Source organism: Mustela lutreola, chromosome 11, assembly GCF_030435805.1.
Source record: "Mustela lutreola isolate mMusLut2 chromosome 11, mMusLut2.pri, whole genome shotgun sequence".
Lineage (NCBI taxonomy): Eukaryota > Metazoa > Chordata > Mammalia > Carnivora > Mustelidae > Mustela > Mustela lutreola.
Window position 1 is genome coordinate 45034710 of NC_081300.1, and position 23178 is coordinate 45057887.

Sequence of the window (23178 nt, forward strand, 5' to 3'; positions counted from 1 at the left end):
ATTGAGATATTATGTGGATTTTATTTTGGTAGTTTGGTGAATTACAGTGATTGCTTTCCAAAAGTCATACCAGTTCTCATTCTTAGAATTAACATCTTTGGTTGTGTGGTTATAGGATGCATCATCTTTTTAATATAGTCTGGATTCAGTTTGCTAAAATTTTGTTTGTGTTTTTGTGTCTGTGTTCTTTTTTTTTTTTTTAAGATTTTTATTTATTTATTTTACAGAGAGCGATCACAAGTAGGCAGGCAGAGAGGCAAGCAGAGAGAGAGAGGGGAGGAAGCAGGCTCCCTGCTGAGCAGAGAGCCCGATGCGGGACTCGATCCCAGGACCCTGAGATCATGACCTGAGCCGAAGGCAGCGGCTTAACCCACTGAGCCACCCAGGCGCCCTTGTGTCTATGTTCTTGAGAAAGTTTGGCTTGTAGATTTTCTAATAATGTGCTTGTTAGGTTTTGGTATCAGAATTTGGTGACCTCGTAATAGAATTGGGAACTGTTGGGGCACCTGGGTGGCTCAGTTGGTTAAGTATCTGCCTTTTGCTTGGGTCAGGATCTCAGGGTCCTGGGATTAAGCCCCATGTTGGGCTCCCTGCTCAGTGGGGAGCCTGCTTCTCCCTCTCCCTCTGCCCCATCCCCTTGCTTGTGCGTGTTTACTCTCTCTCTTTCTCACAAATAAATAAAATTTTTAAAAAAAAGATTTTATTTATTTATTTAGCAGACAGATCACAAGTAGGCAGAGAGGAAGTCAGAGAGAGAGGAAGGAAAGCAGGCTCCCTGCTGAGCAGAGAGCCCGATGCGGGGCTCCATCCCAGGACCCTGGGATCATGACCTGAGCCCAAGGCAGAGGCTTTAACCCACTGAGCTACCCAGGCGCCCCACAAATAAATAAAATTTTTAAAAAGAAAAGATTAATCTGTGTTGGATTATGTATCAGTACTTCATTTCATTTGATGACTGAATAATATTCAGTTATAGGATATTTTTGTTTATTCATCAGTTGATGGACATTCTGAATTTTTTCTGTTTTTTGGCTATGATGGTTAATACTGCTGTGAACATTTTTGTGTAAGTTTTGTGTGAATGCTTATCTTCAGTTCTCTTGGGTCTATACTAGAAGTGGAATTGCTCTGTCATATGGTAATTCTATGTTTAACTTTTTGAGGAACTACCAAATTGTTTTCCAAAGTGGCTGCACGCCTTACAGTCTTGCCAGCATGTATAAGAGTTCCATTTTCCCCACATTCTTGCCAGCCCTTGTTACTTTTTTGTAGTTTTTTTTCTTTCTTAAATTATTATAGCCATCCTAATGAGTGTTGGCTGTTCATTCTTATTTTTTAGAATGCTTTATAATTTTTCATCAAGTGCTGGACTTATGAATGAACAATTGTAGAGGCTCTACATGGTGTTATTTTCCTCCAAAGAGAGTTAAGTTTTCCTTTGGAAGGTGAAGCACTAGATTACCTTGAGTGTTGAATGTTGACTCTAAGGTTTGTTAGGGCTGATATTTCCATTTTGACCTTAATCTAAGGAGAGTCCTTCTGAAGTCTCAGCAGAGGGCTAGAGTTATTTTTGAAGGCCTTTCTGGCTTGGTAGAGACTACACTCCATCCAGTCTTTGTTTCTCCAGCATTGGGCAGAAGCTGAAATACTCCACTCAGCTCTTTACTCTCTTAACTGCTGTTTTATGCTAGTTTTCTTGAATTTTTGTCTTTTTTGTGATTCTTCCACTCTGGGACTTTGTTCTTTTGTTTCTATCTTTCTGATAGCCCAGAACTCTGTCTTCTTCTCAGTCCAGTAGTGCTGCCACTTCTGCTTGGGCTCTTTTCCTCTAATACAGCAAAGTCAAGGACGAAGCAAAGGAGATTGTGGAGCTGATCTTTGGTGCTTCCCTTCTCTTAAGAGTTGTAGCCTCTCCTGCTTCTCTTGCCTATATTGCTCTTCAGTGTCTTCAAATAGTTTTTACATTTGTCCAGATGTTACAACTTTTATCATGGTTAGTTTGATATAAGCTACTCTATTATCATGGGAGTCGTGAATACTGATGTTTCATTAAGTACATCACAAGAAAATGAAGAAACTGATATCTTTTGAGAGTGAGAACATAAATTTTCAGCAGAAAATTTGGACAAGAATATAGAAGGATTTTTATTTTCAAATGAGAGGGTCACAGTCCACTGTGTTTCAAGGATAGTAAAGTATCATTTCATAGTAAGATATGTGACAGGAAGTTGATGTTTGGTAATTTATTTTAAAAAACTGAATAGTCATTAATTGTTTATAGAATCCAAAGTGGATAAAAAATTTAAAATGAGAATTAAAGAGGAAATATTTAATAAAAGAGCAATTATTTCCTGGATTTAGTAGTGAAGAAACCAAGACGCTGAGTTTTATTTATTTATTTTTAAGATTTTATTGTTTATGTATTAAAGAGAGTGAACATGAGCTGTGGGGAGAAGCAGAGAGAGAGGGAGAAGCAGACTCTTTGCTGAGCAGGGAACGCAGCATGGGGCTCAATCCTGGGACCCTGGGTTCATGACCTGAGCCAAAGGCAGACATTTAACCAACTAAGCCACTCAGGTGCTCTAAGAGTATGAATTTTAAGTGGTTGCTATTAGAATAGAACTTGGTTATTTGTATAAATGTTAGTGATTATTAAATGGTTGGGATTTGAGTATTCACATGTGATGGTTAAAAGATAGTGTTTATCTGTTAAGGGTGCCAGAGAGGATTGTGTTCACAAAATCTGGATGGTACAGAAATGCTAGCTAACTAGGCATGTAAAAATGTGGGAGGAAGAGAATGACTAAAGTTATAGGAGTAGATGTTATGTTTTCAGAACATGGAGAAATAGAGAAAGAAGGCAGAAATAGATGTGTAAAGAATATAGCTCCTTCTCCTCTAAGACTTAAAAATGGGGATTTGGAAAGCAACTAACCATTTGCTTTCTTCACCAAAATACCCCTAAGAAGGGAGCCAGGTGTTGCAGACCACCCTGTATCTGTGTTTTTCCTTTCGCCCTTTTGTGAACTCTCAAGGTTAGTCAGTGATTTTCTTCACACTTTCATTAGGAAATTTGCCAAAGGCATCCTTTTGAGGCAGCTGTCTCTGTACCCTTGGAGGCCATCAGTAATGTTTCTGATCTATAGGAGTCGTCGGCACAAAAATGTTGGACTGAACTGAGTCTTCGTGGTTTAAAACATTCCCTTGCCAAAATTACTTTATTTCCCCCTCGAACAGTATTACAAAGTATATTACGTTTTGGGGCTTCTGGTCCTTTTTATAGTTTTTTGTTATTGCATCTTTCTAGGTAAAATCCAATATTAAAGTAAATATATCTAAATATATTAATTATGAAAGGAGACTTAAGTTTCAAAACATAATTTAACTACAGTGGACACATTAAAAATCCTTATATATAGATAAATGTGAATTTATAAGAATTTAAAGAATTTATTTTTACTATTGAGAATTTTTAAAGTAAAATATAGTTTAATTGGTGGTGTTCTTTTGGTTTGAGGCAGTCAGATGATATCTTCATACTAAGATAAGTTTTGGGGTATACTAAATTTGATGTAAATAATTAGTCCATGATTAAAATGCATTAGAATAAGTTGAAATGCATTTTTGTTTTTGTTTCTATTCAGTTTAATAATATATGCAACTGTTATATGCATCTTTAATATATTAGTCGTTTCTCTTGTTTTACTAAACTGTCTTCTTTCAGCCACCCACACAGAATATGCCTATGGGTCCTGGAGGGATGAATCAGAGTGGCCCTCCCCCACCTCCACGCTCTCACAACATGCCTTCAGATGGAATGGTAGGTGGGGGTCCTCCTGCACCACACATGCAGAACCAGATGAACGGCCAGATGCCTGGTAAGTTTTTCTCCTCTAAGACATTAACACCAGAGTTGCTTAGCAACTGAAACGACATGGGGGCTCAAGGGATACTAGATTGTTGATGACAAAACTGCTTTGAATGCCCCGGAGTACAAGCTCTCTTAGAGTTTGTTAGCTACAGAGCTACGTGACCTGTATTCAGTGTTTATCAGGCTGCCCTTGGGCTTTGATGTAGCTGACACACAGCATTCCTCTGATGAACAGAACTGGCTAAATTTAGTCTGTCTGAAACTATGCAATACAGCTGGCTTTAGAAGCTTTTTGGAAAAAGACATTGTGCCATGACTTAAGAATTAAAATTTCTTTATGGATTATAAAGATACTATAACATTTCCTTGGGTTTTGTATTTACTTAAAAATGTATTGGTCCCAGAAACAGTATTGCTGAAAAAAACACGTGGGGAAAAGAAAAAAAATCTGTAAAATGCTAATATATTTAGTATTTCCTCATTGATACTATTGAAGCTGCGTATAGATTTTTATGAATACATATGCTTATAGCATAATATATATGCAAATTGATATTAAAGCAGACTTAAAAGAAGAAAAATAATGTCAGATGTTTTATATAATGAGATATTCTCTTTACTACTTATCCATTTTAAGTTTGGAGTCACTTAGAATCTCTTCTAGGTCATTGGATGCTTAATTAGTTACCTTTTGCTGGTTTGAATTTTTAATCTGAAAAGTATCTTTAAACTATTTTGTTTTTGTAACAATAGCTACAACCCATACCCATAATTTTTGGTGGGTTGTTTTCTGCATTTACTATGAGAATATTTGTACTTTCTAAAAACAAAGGCTATTTTCATTAACTGCAAGGAAGTATTATACAAATAGGAATAATGAAAATAAATTAGAATAACAACGCAGTTCATTTTTTAAAATTAGTAATTAGCATCCGTAGGATAGCTGATTGTGTTGGATGGTAACATTGGTGTTCAGAGACAATGGGTACAGGAAATGAGGTAAAGGAGAGCACGGAGCAAAAGAAGCCAGGTAGTCTCGTTCATAGAAGACTGATGTGTGATTCATGTAGGAGGTTGGCACTGTTTTGGTGGCTATCTTGTTTCCTTCTGAGGCTTGCCATAATCCATGGCCACCCTCCCCCCAACCCACACCCTGTGTGGGGCTGGGAATAAAGATGTAACTACTTGTTAGGTTGTAGTCAGGAGGATGCTTCTTGCTGAATTCACATTTAACTCATCAGGACCTGTTGTTTTTTTGAACCAGAAGGGTAGTGCTAGTGCATGTTAGCAAGTTAAGAGTTTTGTGACTTTTTAGGTGGTACTGTTAATTAGAATTTTGACTTAACTTCTCTGTGTAAAATTAAAGCTTAAGGCCAAAGAAGCACTTGAATGGCAATGTAATTATTGTTAACATGACATTTGGGTTTTTGTATACAGCCATCTGGAGTAGTTACATTCTTTATAAACCAGAGATTTTCAACTAGTGATGACCTGCGTTGTCTAGAACACTGTAGAGCTTCCAAAACAATTCTCTAATAAAAGAGTTCTACGTAGGTGTAGGAGAAATTGAAGTCCAGTTACTTTGTTTCCTTTATTTAATATACTCCTTCATAGAGTTTTGCCAGCTTTTGTATGCACATGAATTTGTATCTAGGCTTTTAATAACCTATTTAAGTTTTGTTTTAATATTTTCTAATCTAAGTTATAGAGGTACTTATGTGCTCCTTGATCTTGGTCAAATAACCACAATCTCATGTTCCTTTTTTAAGACATTTAACAGATTAAAAAAAAATTAGACAATAATAAACCTGTGGTACCAAAGTCAAAAGGTACCAAAGGGTATATAGCCCCTGCCTCCAGATACTTCATTCCAGAGAGTCATCGGTTCTAGTTATCCTTCAAGAGATATTCTCTGTATCCAGAACATATGCATAACACTCTTTTTTCTTTTGTCTTATTCTTTTAAAAAAAAAAATCACAAGTGGTAACATACATCATGTAGTATTATATATGGTATTTTTTCCTTCTTAAAGATAGATCTTAGAGACCATTTTGGAGAGACCACTCAATACATGAAGAGCTCCCTCATGCTTTGGGTGACTGTATTTCATTCTTTCTCATGGATGCTCCTAATTTATTTGAACAGTTCCTTATGATGGAAATACAGGTTATTTCTAGTCTTCTGATATTAAAAATTATGCTTTGTGAATATGCTTGTAAAATAAAAGTATATTAGTAAGTAAATAAACACACATACACAGTTTTGCATTCATGCATGTGTACACATAAAGGCCTTATATTTATAGAACTGCAGTTGTTGTGTTAAAGGTACATGCATTTTAAAATGTGGTAGTTATTGCCAAATTGCTCTACATAAAAATAGTACTTATTTGTATACTTATATACCTCAACAGTGTCTGAAATTACTTTTCTTCATAGATCAAAACTTTGGGTTTTTGGAATCTGAAAGATGAAAAAAGGGTCTCATGGTTTTAATTGGCCTTTTTATTATAAGTGAAGCAAGCAGTCCTCTCATATATGTCCCTCTGGTAGTTTTGTATGAATCGATTATTCATGTCCCTTGCCATTTCTTTTATTGCTGGTGGTCTTTTACTTATTTTTTATGTTAAATAATTAGTTCAGTCTGTGATAGGTCTTGTTAATAACTTTTTCCCACTTTTTACTATTACTATATTGTTTTCATTTGGTCTGGCGTGGTCATATTTAATTTTTTATTTTTATGTAGTCTAGTTTAGCAGTCTTTCAGGGCTCTGGGTTTTCTGGCATGTAAGAAGACCCTTCTGCTTCAAGATCATTTTAAAAAGTTCTCCTTTTTGAAATTCCCCTTTAAGATTTTTTTTCCTTTTTCTTTTTTCTTTTGTAGTATTTAATTTTTTATTCATCTGGAACTATTTTAGGTAGAAGGAATGTGGTAGACTGTTTTCTAGATGGCTACTCAGTGGTCACACTACATACTGAATTGTCTTTCTTTTGCCTACTAATACTTAATTTCACCACTTAATTTCTACAAAATTAGAAATTTCAGTGTGTTTTTAGACTCTACTCTGGGCCCATTAATCTGTTAATTCATTTATGTGCTAATACTGTATACTTTTTTTTTTTTAATATGGAACGCTTCATGAATTTGCGTGTCATCCTTGCGCAGGGGCCATGCTAATCATCTCTGTATCGTTCCAATTTTAGTATATGTGCTGCCAAAGCGAGCACAATACTGTATACTTTTAATTACTTCTCTTTTATACATTTTGCTCTCTTATAAAGCTATTCCTTTATCATTCCTGTTTTTCCCCCCCAGAATGTTGCTGGCTTCTAAAAGCATCAGTTCCTTAAATCTATAAAATGGGAATAGCGTCTACTTCACTATATTTGCTATCGTTCATAGAAAGCATTTACTTCGTTTGCTATTGATTAAATACTCAAGTTATTGTTTAGTATTATTATTATGGTATGCAAAAAGATTAAAAGCTTTTAAAGTACTTTTTTAATAGAACAAAGTTTAATAGACCATTAACTTTCGTATTTGATTTTGACCACTTTTCTTCAAAGGGCCTAACCATATGCCTATTCAGGGACCTGGACCCAATCAACTCAATATGACAAACAGTTCCATGAACATGCCTTCAAGTAGCCATGGATCCATGGGAGGTTACAACCATTCTGTGCCATCATCACAGAGCATGCCAGTACAGAATCAAATGACGATGAGTCAAGGGCAACCAATAGGAAGCTATGGCCCCAGACCAAATATGAATATGCAGCCAAACCAAGGTAAATAAGCTTGATGTCATTTTTTTTTAAAGGTTTTTTTTTCTTTTTTTCATTAAAGATTTTATTTATTTGAGAGATTGAGAGTGAGCATGAGCAGAGGGAGGGGCAGAGGGACAAGCAGACTCCCTGTTGGGCAGAGAGCCCCACACACGGGGTTCCAAGTGGGGCTTCAGGCAGGGCTTGATCCCAGGACCCTGAGATCATGACCGCAGCTGAAGTTAGACCCTTAAATGACTGAGCCACTTAGGTGCCCCTGATGTCATTCATTTTTTTAAAAGAATATTTTATTTATTTGGGAGAGCACGATAAGGAGGGAAGAGCAGGCAGACTTCCAGCTCAGCAGGAGCCAGACTCTGCCTCATCTCAGGACCCTGAGATCCTGACCTGAGCCAAAGGCAGACATTGAACCAACTGAGCCACCCAGCTGCTCCAACCCCTGATGTCATTTTTGACTGGAATGCTGTGTTAGTCTTTGAAAAGAAAATTTTTTTTTTTCAAGTTGGTAGCTGATTCATGAAAATAGAAGTTTGAGCGAGCCATAATCATATCCATAAAAAAGGAACATTGAGTTTGAAACTAGCTTAAAATAATTTTTTATTTTTACATTTAGAAGTTTGCTTAATTAAGCTCTTAAAGCTTATTTATCTTTATGTCTTTTGGACAGTTTAAGATTCTTGGGTGTTTTTTAAGAAAAATTTTTTAAGCTAATAAATGAATAACCAAACATTTGGTTTAGAGCAAGGAAATTGAGAAAATAATAATTTCATCTTTGCAAGTTCAACTCCTTAAAAAACCTTTACTCTATGGTTTATTTTACTTATAAAGGATATATTAATTTTTATGAATTTCCCTTGATTTTTATGAATTTTCTGATGTTATATTTCAGCATTAAGAGGTTATTTTAACATAATTTGTTTTTTAGAGTGTTCAGTGGAGATGCTGCTGTATTCTTCTATTCTTAGAATGGGGTGAAGTCTATTAAAGTTTATTACCAATCTCAGAGAATGAAATTATTGTTATGTTTCTTCTTTAAGTATTCTTGTGAATAATAACTAAAAACCAGTAAGTGGCGCTCTGTTCTGCTAATTGTCCTTTAAAACAGTTGGCATATTGCCAGCCTAAAGCTATTTCATTACAAAATGTGAGGTTAATGCAACAAAATTTTCTAGATTTTGATTTTGAAAAACAACTAAAGTGCACCCAGATAAAGGTAGTTAAGGTTAATCTGTTGATAATTATTTTTGATAAAATCATATTTTCTAATGCTTAAAAAAGAGTAATACAGAGTTTTTTGTAATTTTGATGAAATGCACCGAAAACAAAGAGACAGTAGAAAATTGTCAATGTAGATTCACAAAACTGGTGCTTGCTCCATTTTTTTCCCTCAGAGTTGTTTAGTACCCATGATAGATTTTTTTTTTTAATTAGGGCAATTAAAGTTTCAAAATAACAGCAAGATCCAGTCAGTGCCAGGTCAGAAGGGAGTCCAGATATTTCTTTATAGAGTTTGGTTAAAGGGAGAGATAGCAAGAAAATTGGTAATAATTCTCACAGCAACTACAGTAATGAGGGTACACTAGTTTAAAACTATCATGGACAGTAGGGTATGCACAGGAATGCATGTTGCTGTAGAATGGGTCCATATGACATCATAAGATTTGAAGAACCAAAAATTATGCCTATGGCAATGTGTATGTAGAAAATAGTAATTTTTTGGAGAAAGGAACTGAGGTTGTTTATAGGAATATTTTATTCTAAACTTACTGTTTTTAAAAATATCACATTTTTTATTTGTAATGTACAATTTTTCCTTTTACTATAATATAGCACTTTCTGCTTTGTTTACATAATCTGAATTTTTTAATAGTCATTTTCCATATAAACAATTTTCTGTATAGGGTTCTGATTTAAAGAAACAAGTTATTGTCAAGAAAGAAGAGGATGGAAATCAGTGGGGAACTTTTCAGTATTTAAAAAATCTCTTCAGGACAAATAAACTTTGCAGTTAAATTTCGGAATTTCATATATAAAGAACACCAAAGAAAATTAGTTGCCAAAAAAGAAAGTTTTATGAGGTTGTAGCAGTACGTACTGTTTAATCCTATGAGTTCCTTGTAAAGATAGGTTAATTATATGATATCTATTGGATGAAAAAAAATTTTTTTTAATATGAGTTTTATTTAAAGTTTTAATAGTCACTTCATGTAAAACATTCTCTTGGGGGCACCTGAATAGCCCAGTTTGTTGAGCTTTTTAAAAAGCCTCTGACTCTTGGTTTCAGCTCAGGTCTGATATCAGGGTTGTAAGATCGAGGCATTCCCCCCTCTTCCCCTACTGGACTCGGCCCTCAGCACAGAGTCTGCTCGCATTTCTCTCTGCTTCAAACCTTTATGCGTGCTTTCTCGCTCTCAGATAAATAAAATAAATCTTAGAAAAATATTTTCTTAGATAGCTTTAAAAATAAGGTCATGTTTTACATTAAAAGTTTTCTGTTCTTAGGCTCTGTGCTCAGAAGGGAGTCTCCTTAAGATCCTCTCTCTGTCTCTCTCTCTCTCTCTCTGCCCCTCTCCCCCAAAATAAAATAAACAGAATCTTCTGTTTTGATAGATAGGTGGAAGTAAACCAGAGGAGACTACGCTTTAAATAGTCCTCCTTGAGAAATGCTTAGGAAACACTAAAATTCTATGAACAGAAACATTTTGACTTTCGAAAGTTTTTCTTAATGTTTGTTGAGATATTACTAGCTATTCTTTGAGTTAAAATCAAAGTATTGAAATATTTGGCTATTGAAATATTTTGGCTATATTTCTAAGTACATATCTCTATATCAAGAGATACTAGAAAAATTGTTAAAGCTACTTACGATTTTTTAATAAAGGGGTTAATTAGTCAAGGAAAAGAAATATTTGTGGGATTTCTTACACTAAACTTCTGTCAAGTGACAGGAAAAATAGAAAAAAAGTAATCCAGAGAATTTTAATTTTGTTTTAAAAAGGAATGATTAAAAGGCAATTATTTAATTATTATATTAATAGTTACTAACTATTTAACGTATTTCGGAGCTTTAACTGATGATGTGGTAGTAGTTTTTTAAACAAAACACTGCACTTATTCTACAATATGAAAGAAAGTTTTAAAGTGGCTTTCTTTTTACCCTCTCCCTGTTCCCTTTTTTCTCTCTCAGCTTTACAAATGAAATTAAGGGGGAAAGAGTAATTTGTCATTGTAATTTGAAATGGAAAATTGTAATTTTGTAAATTTAATTTTATAAAATTATAATTGAAAAATCTTGTCATTGTAATTTAGGAGTCTGATTGAAATTAATCCAAAGGATAGATATACATTTATAATTTATCATTTTGATTGTTTCAGAGAGCAAAAAGAAATAGTTTGTTAATTTATGCTGTTAGCTCTAATATAATAAGGCACATTGTATACTAGTATTAAAATACAAGTATGGGGGCGTCTGGGTGGCTCAGTGGGTTAAAGCCTCTGCCTTCGGCTCAGGTCATGATCCCTGGGTCCTGGGACTGACCCCCGCATCAGGCTCTCTGCTGAGCAGAGAGCCTGCTTCCCTTCCTCTCTCTCTGCCTGCCTCTCTGCCTGCTTGTGATCTCTGTCTGTCAAATAAATAAATTATAAAAAATCTTAAAAAAAAATACAAGTATCATTTCTAGGAATGAAATTGTGGACTCTTTTTAGCTTTATAGTTCTTTAAAAGTTGTTTTTAGCTTTTGAGTTTTACTGAAAAATTAAACCAAATCGGTGTAAAGACTATTATAACAAAAACTTGCAGACCTACCACACAAAATATATCTTTTCAAAAGCTGCACAAAAAGTTGACCCCTTAAATTTGTTAATTATATATTACTGTGTTCATGATCATTTAAAAAAATTTCAACAGTTACTTTTTTTTGAGCTTAAAAAATGCATATATGACAATGGTATTGTAATTGGTGCCCACTTCTAGTTGATTTGTTGGTTTATATGTGTCTATGACTTGAGAAGATAGAAATATTATTTATTTATTTATTTATTTAATTTATTTATTTTTTAAAGATTTTATTTATTTATTTGACAGAGAAATCACAAGTAGATGGAGAGGCAGGCAGAGAGAGAGAGAGGGAAGCAGGCTCTCCGCTGAGCAGAGAGCCCGATGCGGGACTCGATCCCAGGACTCTGAGATCATGACCTGAGCCAAAGGCAGCGGCTTAACCCACTGAGCCACCCAAGCACCCCAGTTTAGGAAGTTTTTAACTTATTTCTTATACTGTTGGCAAAATCTTGTAAATGGTCAATCCAACATACGCTTTCCTGTTATTTAGGTAAAACTTCAGGGCTATTAAAAATGAATCACCATTGTCTTACATAATTGGATCTGCTTACTCCTATGTACAGTATAAACTTCACTAGAATTCAAATACTTGAATTCATTAGAATTACCCCCCCAAGAAAGGAGGAAGTTTACTGTTCACACTTTTGTTCTAGTGCCTAAAACAATGTCTGATGGTAAGCATACAAAAATATGTTTCTTCAGTGAATAGGAATTAAACTAAAATATCATGTAGTAATCTGGAAAGACAGAGTTCGTAACTTAATATATTTCTTTAATAAGCAACAGAATATTCATTAGAGTATTAAAAGTCAAATTAAAATAGCAAAGCTTTCTGAAAATGACCAATATTCACATTTGATAGAATAAGCCTATTTTTTATTCCTAGGCATTAAAGATTATAGCTTTTCTCATTTAATAACATTTTACTAATTACATATTCAAACATAAGGAGTTTTCACAAATTACTGTATTTGTGTTAAAACATGTATTTCACAAGTTCAATGTGTATAATTCTTCAGACTTGGTTCCAGATCTTGGCCCTGTAGATTATTGTATGTGAGACCTTTGAGTAAATTACTTAATCATTAAGTAAGGTTAAGTGAAACGATGCAGCTTAAAACCCTAATTCAGTAATTGTTTGCATAATTCATATGAAATTATTTGGTCAGAATAAAAAACGCTTTTTTAAATAACAAAGTTTGAGATAGTTTGTCATTTGTTCTCTTTTAAGCACATCAACTTTGTTTCTGGTTTTAGTTTTATTTGAGTAGTATTAAGAAAGTCCTGATTCATTTAGGTAATACGTTGCAAACGATAATGGTCTGATCTGGAGGCTTGATAAGGGAACTTTTTCTTTCAGTACATTTATTATGTAAATAAGGAGGGCAAAAAAATACGAAGGGCAACAAGTATATATCATCATAGCCAGGAGTGTTACATTTATCATCTTATTATACAGTGAATTTTTTTTTTTAAGATTTCATTTATTTATTTGACAGAGAGAGTGAGAGAGATCACAAGTAAGCAGAGAGGCAGGCGGGTATTGAGGGGGGTGGGGCGGGGAAGCAGGCTCCCTGCGGAGCAGAGAGCCCAATGCGGGGCTGGATTCCAGGACCCTGGGATCATGACCTGAGCCAAGGGCAGATTGGATTATTGTCTGGTAGTAGCTGTACCAAGTAGATGTGCTTGAGAAAAGCCTACCACTTACTTGTGTATGTATGTTGTAGTAGTGTATTTCCTTGTGCCTCTTTGTTTTCAATATTAATGGATCTACCTCATTTTAAAAATAGCCTTCATTATATGGATCTAGCATAATTTATTTAACAAAACTATATATATATCCCCTTTTGATAATGCTTCTAGTCTTTTATTAATACAACTACTTCTGGGACAGACTTTTTTTTATGTTATGTTTTTCCCCATACAGTGATCTTTAGTTGTTTTTTTTTTTTAATTAATTAATTAATTAATTTTTATTTTTTATTTTTTATAAACATATATTTTTATCCCCAGGGGTACAGGTCTGTGAATCACCAGGTTTACACACTTCACAGCACTCACCATAGCACATACCCTCCCCAATGTCCATATCCCCACCCCCCTTCTCCCAACCCCCCTCCCCCCAGCAACCCTCAGTTTGTTTTGTGAGATTAAGAGTCACTTATGGTTTGTCTCCCTCCCAATCCCATCTTGTTTCATTGATTCTTCTCCTATCCACTTAAGCCCCCATGTTGCATCACCACTTCCTCATATCAGGGAGATCATATGATAGTTGTCTTTCTCTGCTTGACTTATTTCACTAAGCATGATACGCTCTAGTTCCATCCATGTTGTCGCAAATGGCAAGATTTCATTTCTTTTGATGGCTGCATAGTATTCCATTGTGTATATATACCACATCTTCTTGATCCATTTATCTGTTGATGGACATCTAGATTCTTTCCATAGTTTGGCTATTGTGGACATTGCTGCTATAAACATTCGGGTTAGGGTTAGGTTTAGTTCTTCTTTAAATGTTTGGTAGAATTCCCCCGGGAAGCCGTCTGGCCCTGCGCTTTTGTTTGTTTGGAGATTTTTAATGACTGTTTCAATCTCCTTACCGGTTATGGGTCTGTTCAGGCTTTCTATTTCTTCCTGGTTCAGTTGTGGTAGTTTATATGTTTCTAGGAATGCATCCATTTCTTCCAGATTGTTAAATTTGTTCGCGTAGAGTTGCTCATAGTATGTTCTTATAATAGTTTGTATTTCTTTGGTGTTAGTTGTGATCTCTCCTCTTTCATTCATGATTTTATTTATTTGGGTCCTTTCTCTTTTCTTTTTGGTAAGTCTGGCCAGGGGTTTATCAATTTTATTAATTCTTTCAAAGAACCAACTCCTAGTTTCGTTGATTTGTTCTATTGTTTTTTTGGTTTCTATTTCATTGATTTCTGCTCTGATCTTTATGATTTCTCTTCTCCTGCTGGGCTTAGGGTTTCTTTCTTGTTCTTTCTCCAGCTCCTTTAGGTGTAGGGTTAGGTTGTGTACCTGAGACCTTTCTTGTTTCTTGAGAAAGGCTTGTACCGCTATATATTTTCCTGTCAGGACTGCCTTTGTTGTGTCCCACGGATTTTGAACCGTTGTATTTTCATTATCATTTGTTTCCATGATTTTTTTCAATTCTTCTTTAATTTCCCGGTTGACCCATTCATTCTTTAGAAGGATGCTGTTTAGTCTCCATGTATTTGGGTTCTTTCCAAACTTCCTCTTGTGATTGAGTTCTAGCTTCAGAGCATTGTGGTCTGAAAATATGCAGGGAATGATCCCAGTCTTTTGATACAGGTTGAGTCCTGATTTAGGACCGAGGATGTGATCTATTCTGGAGAATGTTCCATGTGCACTAGAGAAGAATGTGTATTCTGTTGCTTTGGGATGAAATGTTCTGAATATATCTGTGATGTCCATCTGGTCCAGTGTGTCATTTAAGGCCTTTATTTCCTTGTTGATCTTTTGCTTGAATGATCTGTCCATTTCAGTGAGGGTAGTGTTAAAGTCCCCTTATTGTTGATGTGTTTCTTTGATTTTGTTATTAATTGGTTTATATAGTTAGCTGCTCCCACGTTGCGGGCATAGATATTTAAAATTGTTAGATCTTCTTGTTTGACACACCCTTTGAGTATGATATAGTGTCCTTCTTCATCTCTTATTATAGTCTTTGGCTTAAAATCTAATTGATCTGATATAAGGATTGCCACTCCTGCTGTCTTCTGATGTCCATTAGCATGGTAAATTCTTTTCCATCCCCTCACTTTAAATCTGGAGGTGTCTTTGGGCTTAAAATGAGTTTCTTGGAGGCAACATATAGATGGGTTTTGTTTCTTTATCCATTCTGATACCCTGTGTCTTTTGATTGGGGCATTTAGCCCATTAACATTCAGGGTAACTATTGAGAGATATGAATTTAGTGCCATTGATTGCCTGTAAGGTGACTGTTACTGTATATTGTCTCTGTTCCTTTCTGATCTACCACTTGTAGGCTCTCTTTTTGCTTAGAGGACCCCTTTCAATATTTCCTGTAGAGCTGGTTTGGTGTTTGCAAATTCTTTCAGTTTTTGTTTGTCCTGGAAGCTTTTAATCTCTCCTTCTATTTTCAATGATAGCCTAGCTGGATATAGAATTCTTGGCTGCAAGTTTTTCTCATTTCGTGCTCTGAAAATATCATGCCAGCTCTTTCTGGCCTGCCAGGTCTCTGTGGATAAGTCAGCTGCCAATCTAATATTTTTACCATTGTATGTTACAGACTTCTTTTCCCGGGCTGCTTTCAGGATTTTCTCTTTGTCACTAAGACTTGTAAATTTTACTATTAGGTGGCGGGGTGAGGGCCTATTCTTATTGATTTTGAGGGGCGTTCTCTGAACCTCCTGAATTTTTATGCTCATTCCCTTTGCCATATTGGGGAAATTCTCCCCAATAATTCTCTCCAGTATATCTTCTGCTCCCCTCTCTCTTCTTCTTCTGGAATTGCAATTATTCTCATGTTGTTTCGTCTTATGGTGTCACTTATCTCTCGAATTCTCCCCTCGTGGTCCAGTAGCTGTTTGTCCCTTTTTTGCTCAGCTTCTTTATTCTCTGTCATTTGGTCTTCTATATCGCTAATTCTTTCTTTTGCCTCATTTATCCTAGCAGTGAGAGCCTCCATTTTTGATTGTACCTCATTAATAGCTTTTTTGATTTCAACTTGGTTAGATTTTAGTTCTTTTATTTCTCCAGAAAGGGCTTTTATATCTCCTGAGAGGGTTTCTCTAATATCTTCCATGCCTTTTTCGAGCCCGGCTAGAACCTTGAGAATTGTCATTCTGAACTCTAGATCTGACATATTACCAATGTCTGTATTGATTAGGTCCCTAGCCTTCAGTACTGCCTCTTGTTCTTTTTTTGGTGGTGAATTTTTCCACCTTGTCATTTTGTCCAGATAAGAGTATATAAAGGCGCAAGTAAAATACTAAAAGGGCGGCAACAACCCCAGGAAAATATGCTTTAACCAAATCAGAAGAGATCCCAAATCATGAATGGGGAGAAAGGGGATAAAAAGAGGTTCAAATAGAAAGAAAGAAAAAAAAAAGAATTAGAAAAAGAAAACAAATAAAGAAAAGTATAAAAATGAAAAAATATTTATATTAGATAAACTAGTTAAAAAAACGTTAAAAAAGAATAGGGTAAAAGTTAAAAAAAATTAGCAGAAGAATAGAAAAAAAAATGAAAAAGAAAAAAATTAAATTAACTGCAAGACTAAAAAATCACAGGGAGAAAGCCATGAGTTCCGTGCTTTGCTTTCTCCTCCTCTGGAATTCTGCTGCTCTCCTTGGTATTGAAACCGCACTTTTTGGTAGGTGAACTTGGTCTTGGCTGGATTTCTTATTGTTCTTCTGGGGGAGGAGCCTGGCGTAGTGATTCTCAAGTGTCTTTGCCCCAGGCGGAATTGCACCGCCCTTAACAGGGGCTGAGTAATCTGCTCGGGTTTGCTTTCAGGAGCTTTTGTTCCCTGAACGCTTTCTGTAGAGTTCCGGAGGATGGGAATACAAATGGCGGCCTCCTGGTCTCCAGCCGTCCGAGAGCCCGGGGCCCCACTCCTCAGTGCGCCCTCAGAGAACAGCGCCCAGTTACTCCTGTATGCCTGACCTCTGGCCGCGCTCCGAGCTCACCGAGCCTTCGACCCGTTAAAAGTAACTCCGAGCTGTGATCTCACTGTCGGCTCTGTCTCTGTAGCCGGTTTTCCCATTCCAATACCCGCAAGCTCTGCGACACTCAGACACCCCCGATCCTTCTGTGACCCTGCAGGACCTGAGGCCACACTGACCCCGCGTGGGCTTCGCCCCGGTTTAGGCTCTGCAGTGATGTCCCTCAGCGGAACAGACTTTTAAAAGTCCTGATTTTGTGCTCCGTTGCTCCGCCCCTTGCCGGGAGTTGGCCCCTCCCCCTGGGGTCTATATTCCCGTCGCTTTGGATTCACTTCTCCGCCAGTCCTACCTTTCAGAAAGTGGTTGTTTTTCTGTTTCTAGAATTGCTGTTCTTCTCTTCAATCTGTCGATGGATATGCAAGTGTTTGCAATCTTTAGATAAGCTATCTAGCTGATCTCTTGCTAGCTAAAGTAGTCTCAGCCTGCTACTTCGCCATCTTGACTCCTCCCCTGATCTTTAGTTTTTGATGTAGTGCTCCATGATTCATTGTTTGTGTATACCACCCAGTGTTCCATAACCATCCCTTTCATTTTTCCCTTCCTTCTCCTAATGTTTTCGAAGTTATTCCTTATGTTCCACAAATAAGTGAACCCATATGATAATTGACTTTTTCTGCTTGACTTATTTCACTCAGCATAATCTCCTCCAGTCCCATCCTTGTTGATGGGAAAATTGGGTATTCATCATTTCAGATGGCTGACTAGTATTCCATTGTGTATATGGACCACATCTTCCTTACTCATTCGTCTGTTGAAAGGCACCTTGGCTTTTTATATAGTTTGGCTATTGTGGACATTGCTGCTATGAAAATTGGAGTGCATGTGGCCCTTTCTTTTCACTACATCTGTAGTGGAAATACAAATTTTTTCCACTACATCTGTGGAAAATACCCAGTAGGAGCAATTGCTGGGTCATACGGTAGCTCTGTTTTTAATTTTTTGGAGGAACCTCCACACTGTTTTCCAAAGTGGCTGCACCAACTTCCATTCCCAAAGGTGTAGGAGGGTTCCCCTTTCTCCACAACCTCTTCAACCCTTCTTATTTCTTGCCTTGTCAATTTTTGACGTTCTAACTGGTGTAAGGTGGTATCTCAGTGTGGTTTTGATTTGCATTTCCCTGATGGCTAATGATAGTGAACAGTTTTCTATGTGTCTTTTAGCCATTTGTATGTCTCTTTTGAAAAGTGTTCACAAGTTCTTCCCATTTTTTGACTTGATTATTTTTTTGGGGGTATTCAGTTTGAGAAGTTCTTTTTCGATCTTGAATACCAGCCCTTTATCTGTGGTGTCATTTGCAAATATCTTCTCCCATTCTGAGGGTTGTCTCTTGGTTTTGTTGACTGTTTCCTTTGCTGTGCAAAAGCTTTTTATCTTTGTGAAGTCCCAAAGTTCGTTTTTGCTTTTGTTTCCCTTGCCTTGGAGACATGTCTTGAAAGAAGTTGCTATGGCTGATGTCGAAGAGGTTATTGCCTGTATTCTCCTCTAGGATTCTGATGGATTCCTGTCTCACATTGAGGTCTTTGATCCATTTTGAGTTTGTCTTTGTGTGTGTTATAAGAGAATGATCAAGTTTAATTCTTTTGTATATAGCTGTGGGACAAACATTTTTGTATATATATTGGAGTACTTACACAAGAATCTTGTAGAATAAATTTTGGAAATGAAATTGCTAGTAAAATATATAAATACTTAAAATGTCTGAGAGACACAGATATTCAGACCATAGCATTAGTCATTTGCATTTTTTCCTGTGAATTGCTTGCTTGTGTTCTGTTTTCTGTGGTTTGTTTATTATAAATTTGAAGGAGTTCTTTTGGATTAAGGCTGTCTTTTATTTCATATATGTGAAAACATTTTTAAGTTTTAGGAGAATAGGAATTTAACTTTTTAGAATAGCTCATTCCTACTCGTAGGATTCTGAAATGGTAACGTTACTTCCGTGGAAGAGGATAGTTCGTTATTAATTATGTCAGGCCTTTCATTCAACATTTGTTAAATTATGGTCCAGATAGACTTAACATAATAATTATTGATAAAATACTTCGGAGGACTCAGCATGCTTACTGGTGTATTAAAATACCTAAAAAGTCTTACAGTAAAGGAACTGATTTGATTTTGGTTAACACAATCATATTACAAGTATAACACAAGTAGCAATACGTTGTTGTTGAGGGTGCATATCAGAAATATGAATTAATATTTAGTGAGTGCCAGGTACTGTGATAAAGTATGTGTTGTCTTTCGTTTAATCCTCACAACATCTTTGAGTAGGAGTACTCTTACTATCTTCATTCCATGGGTAAGAAGACACATCCCATGGTAATATAGGCAGGCCTCATTTGTATAGTCTTGGTATGCATGAATTTCAGTTACCACAGTTTATCTAAATGACACCGTTTCCCTAAGGACATGGTACAAATTTTATGAAATTTGGTTATGGTATATGAACTGTGAGTCCTTACGTGAAGTACAAACTTAGCTTCTCTCTCTTCAGTTTACAAGTCACTGCATGAATAACAGATGATTGTCGTCATCAGTGACTATTCATGTCACTTTTAGATATTGTCAGTGATTGGCCACTGTGTATCTATCATTTATGCACACAGGGCAGAGTACGTAATTGTGTTGCTTCCTTGGCTCCCACTTATAAACCTATGTGATACTTTACAAAAGATAAAAGTGTAGCAGGGAAATGAGAAGTAATACTGCTGGAAATAAAATCCAAATCCTTCGTAAATAGAGTTAGAGAAGAAATTGCTGACAGGGGGATGTTGACACTGCTGCCGTTTGAGAGACCCTAGATGTGCTCTGCAGGTGCTTATGAAGGTGAACTCACTGACATATCATGAGAAAACTGGTTGTGATGAAAAGAATGAAGATGTCCCAGAGAAAGACCAGCAAAATACTTCATATGGAAATTCTTGGAGACATTTCATAACATTGAAAGTACAAAGGATAAAATGCTGGAATCTGATCCATGTTTAGAAAGGAAAATGACAGTTGGCCAAGCTGTCGAAAAAAAATGCTAGCTCCTAGAATTCAGCCAACTGCAAAGTTGCAGGGAATGGTTCCTAAGATTGGCCTCACTTCTGACACCAATTGCAAGTTCTAAGGTTCCCAAAAGCGCCCTCAGGATCAGTAATTTATTGGAAAGGCTCACAGAACTCACGGAAAACTGTTATACTCACAGTTACGATTTATTACAGTGAAAGGATACATCAACTAAGGGAAGAAGTGCACAGAGAAAAGTCCAGAAGAGGTACCAGAAGTGGTTTGTCTCTTCATGGGAGTCAGGATGCTCTCCTGGTCCCAGCGTGTGATGATCAGCCAGGGAAGTTCACTTGAGCCTCAGTATTCAGCCTTTACATTGGCACTCCATTATGGAGATCTGATTGATTGTCCAAGTTACTAATCTTAGTCTCTAATGTGTAGTCCTTCTGGGCATGATCCAAAGCCCCCACTCAGGTTCAGGAGTTCTAATTTAATCAATACAGTAAAACTTCAATATGAAAAAAACACTATAATACTATTTTTCGCCTTTCAAATATAGCACAGAAAATTTACAAATGAAGAAATTATTTCAAATATTATATTCCATGGAAATATCATGCTTGGTTTCTAGTGGATTTGAATATCTGAGAATTGTGTGTATACTCCTTTCTCTTCACTGTTAAAGTTGCCAAATCTATGTAATATTGCTAATACTGCAGGTTTCTTTTAGTTACAGTTTTAGGTTTACACAGTCATTATGTTACAGTTCAGGTTAGATATTTTGATTATAATTTGATCATTGCCATATTAGATGAATTTTTCAAGGTTTACCTTCCCCAATGATGACAGTTTTCTGGTTATAAAAATAACTAATAATTAATATGAAATACCTGGAAAATACTGAAAAGAATAAAGCCTAAAATAAAAATCACTTCCAATCTTACTCTGTAAGTTTTAAGTTACTCTGCAGACAAACTGCAGTCCTTAAGTATAGTAAGTAGGCAGTACTTAGGGTCTTTGTAGCAGAGGTTTGAGTACTTGTAATTACATAATTATTTATAATACCCATTTAATTATTTTTCCCTAGACTCTAAGTTCTATGAAGTCAGGAACTGTGTCTTGTTCCCTACTGTATCTGTCCTATTTGTTGACTGATACATTAGCTAGATTTCCTCATGCCATAACAAATTAGAAAACTAGCATTCTTCTCTATGCTTTGTCATCTGTCAACTGTCATTCCAGGAATGAGCCAAAGAAAACTGTCAGTTACTGTCAGATAAAACAGATGATCATCAGTTTTACAAAAACCTTTTGGGCTTAGGGGACAAAATTCAGATGAATTTCTTCAATAGATTATAAACTCAATTTCATTATGATGCTTTTTTTTTTTAAAGATTTATTGTTTGGAGGGGCCAAACAGATTACTAAAGTTTATGTACCATTTTACGTTCTCACCAGCAATGTATGAGAGATCTGCTTTCTTCAGATCCTTGTCAACATTTGGTATTGTCAATATACTTTGTTTAATTTTAGCTGTTCTAAATGTATAGTGATAAGTCACTGTGGTCTTAATTTGCATTTCCCTAATGGCTACTGATGCTGAACATCTTTTTGTGTGCTTATTTGCCATCTGTATATCCTCTTCAGTGAAATGTCTCTTCTTGTCTTTCCATTTTCTAGTTGGATTGTTTGGTTTTTTTACTGTTGAGTTTTGAGAATTCTTTATACTTCTAGGATTAATTTTTAAATTTTCTCCCAATACTTTATTATGTAAAATTCAAGCATGCAGGAAACTTGAAGAATTGTACCTGTATGGTTGCCACCTTTGTTCTACAGTTAGTGTTTTACTGGATTTGTCTATTTTCTGTCTGGGGGACACCGGAGTGGTTCAGTCCGTTAAAAGTTTGCCCTCAGCTCAGGTCATGATAACAGGGTCCTGTGATTGAGCCCCCCGTTGGGCTTCTTGCTCAGGGGATCCTGCTTCTCTCCCTCTGCCTGCCACTTTCCCTGCTTGTGTGTGCTTGCTCTCTCTATCAAATAAGTAAATAAAATCTTTTAAAAAATTTTTAAAAAAAATCTTTCCATTTACTAATCCATCAATGCATCATATTTTTCAAAATGCATCTCAGAGTAATTTGTAGATATTAGTATACTTTACCCATTAGCACCTTAGTCTGCCTGTCATTAGGGCTTAACATTTTAAAATTTTATTTTTTAAAATATTTTTGGGGGGGCACCTGGGTGGCTCAGTAGGTTAAAGCCTCTGCCTTCAGCTCGGGTTGTGATCCTGGGGTTCTGGGATGGAGCCCCACATCGGGCTTCTGCTCAGCAGGGAGCCTGCTTTCCCCCTCTCTCTCTGCCTGCCTCTCTGCCTACTTGTGATCTCTATCAAATAAATCAATAAAATCTTTAAAAAAATAAAATTTTTTTTTCTTTAGGTAACATTTACATACAATGAAGTGAGTAGATCTTAAATATATCATTTGATGAGTTTCGATACATTTATAACACAAACCCTTAGGATTTATTTTATAGCTAACATCTTAAGTACCCTATGGGATGTAGACCTATTCCAACGTAAACATTTTATATGAACCATAATGTACCTTCTTTTATGATAAAAGTGGATGATTGGTTTTTCTTTCTCTTAGAACTCTATTTCAGTGTGTAGTCCTGATACTGTGTGGATCAGAATCATTTGGGGGTAGTTGTTAAAAAAGGTTTGTGTACCCCATCCCATACCTGCTAAACCAGAATCTCTACAGGAAAATTTTAGAAATTAAATTTTAACAGATATTCTAAGTCATGCTTATATAATTTCCATTCCCTCAGGATTATTATGGGCAGGACAATCTCTTCCAGCTTTCTTGCATAGTGACACTAAGCCATGTGTTCTAATGTATCCCATCTCCATGGCTTTCTACTTGGGCTTTTGGAGTTCCTTTTGGTCAGCTACAATAGATATTTAGCAGTGACTT

The 23178-nt window shown here is 36.0% G+C and overlaps 1 protein-coding gene and 1 non-coding gene across 4 annotated transcripts in view; one reads left to right on the forward strand and one right to left on the reverse strand.

Moving 5' to 3' along the window:
* The window catches only part of SS18 (SS18 subunit of BAF chromatin remodeling complex), a 93915-nt gene that overhangs the window by 39611 nt on the left and 31126 nt on the right, over nucleotides 1–23178 (forward strand). For all 3 annotated transcript variants that reach the window (XR_009345790.1, XM_059139064.1, XM_059139065.1), the window contains exons 4-5: nucleotides 3725–3878; nucleotides 7439–7660. Coding sequence is in view for 2 of the 3 variants with exons in the window: in XM_059139064.1 (XP_058995047.1) it covers nucleotides 3725–3878; nucleotides 7439–7660 (376 nt within the window). In the remaining variant the exon portion in view is untranslated. The remainder of the gene's footprint in view (nucleotides 1–3724; nucleotides 3879–7438; nucleotides 7661–23178) is intronic.
* On the reverse strand, nucleotides 6993–7099 carry LOC131811938 (U6 spliceosomal RNA). The gene has a single exon (XR_009346178.1). It is a non-coding gene; the product is annotated as a U6 spliceosomal RNA (small nuclear RNA).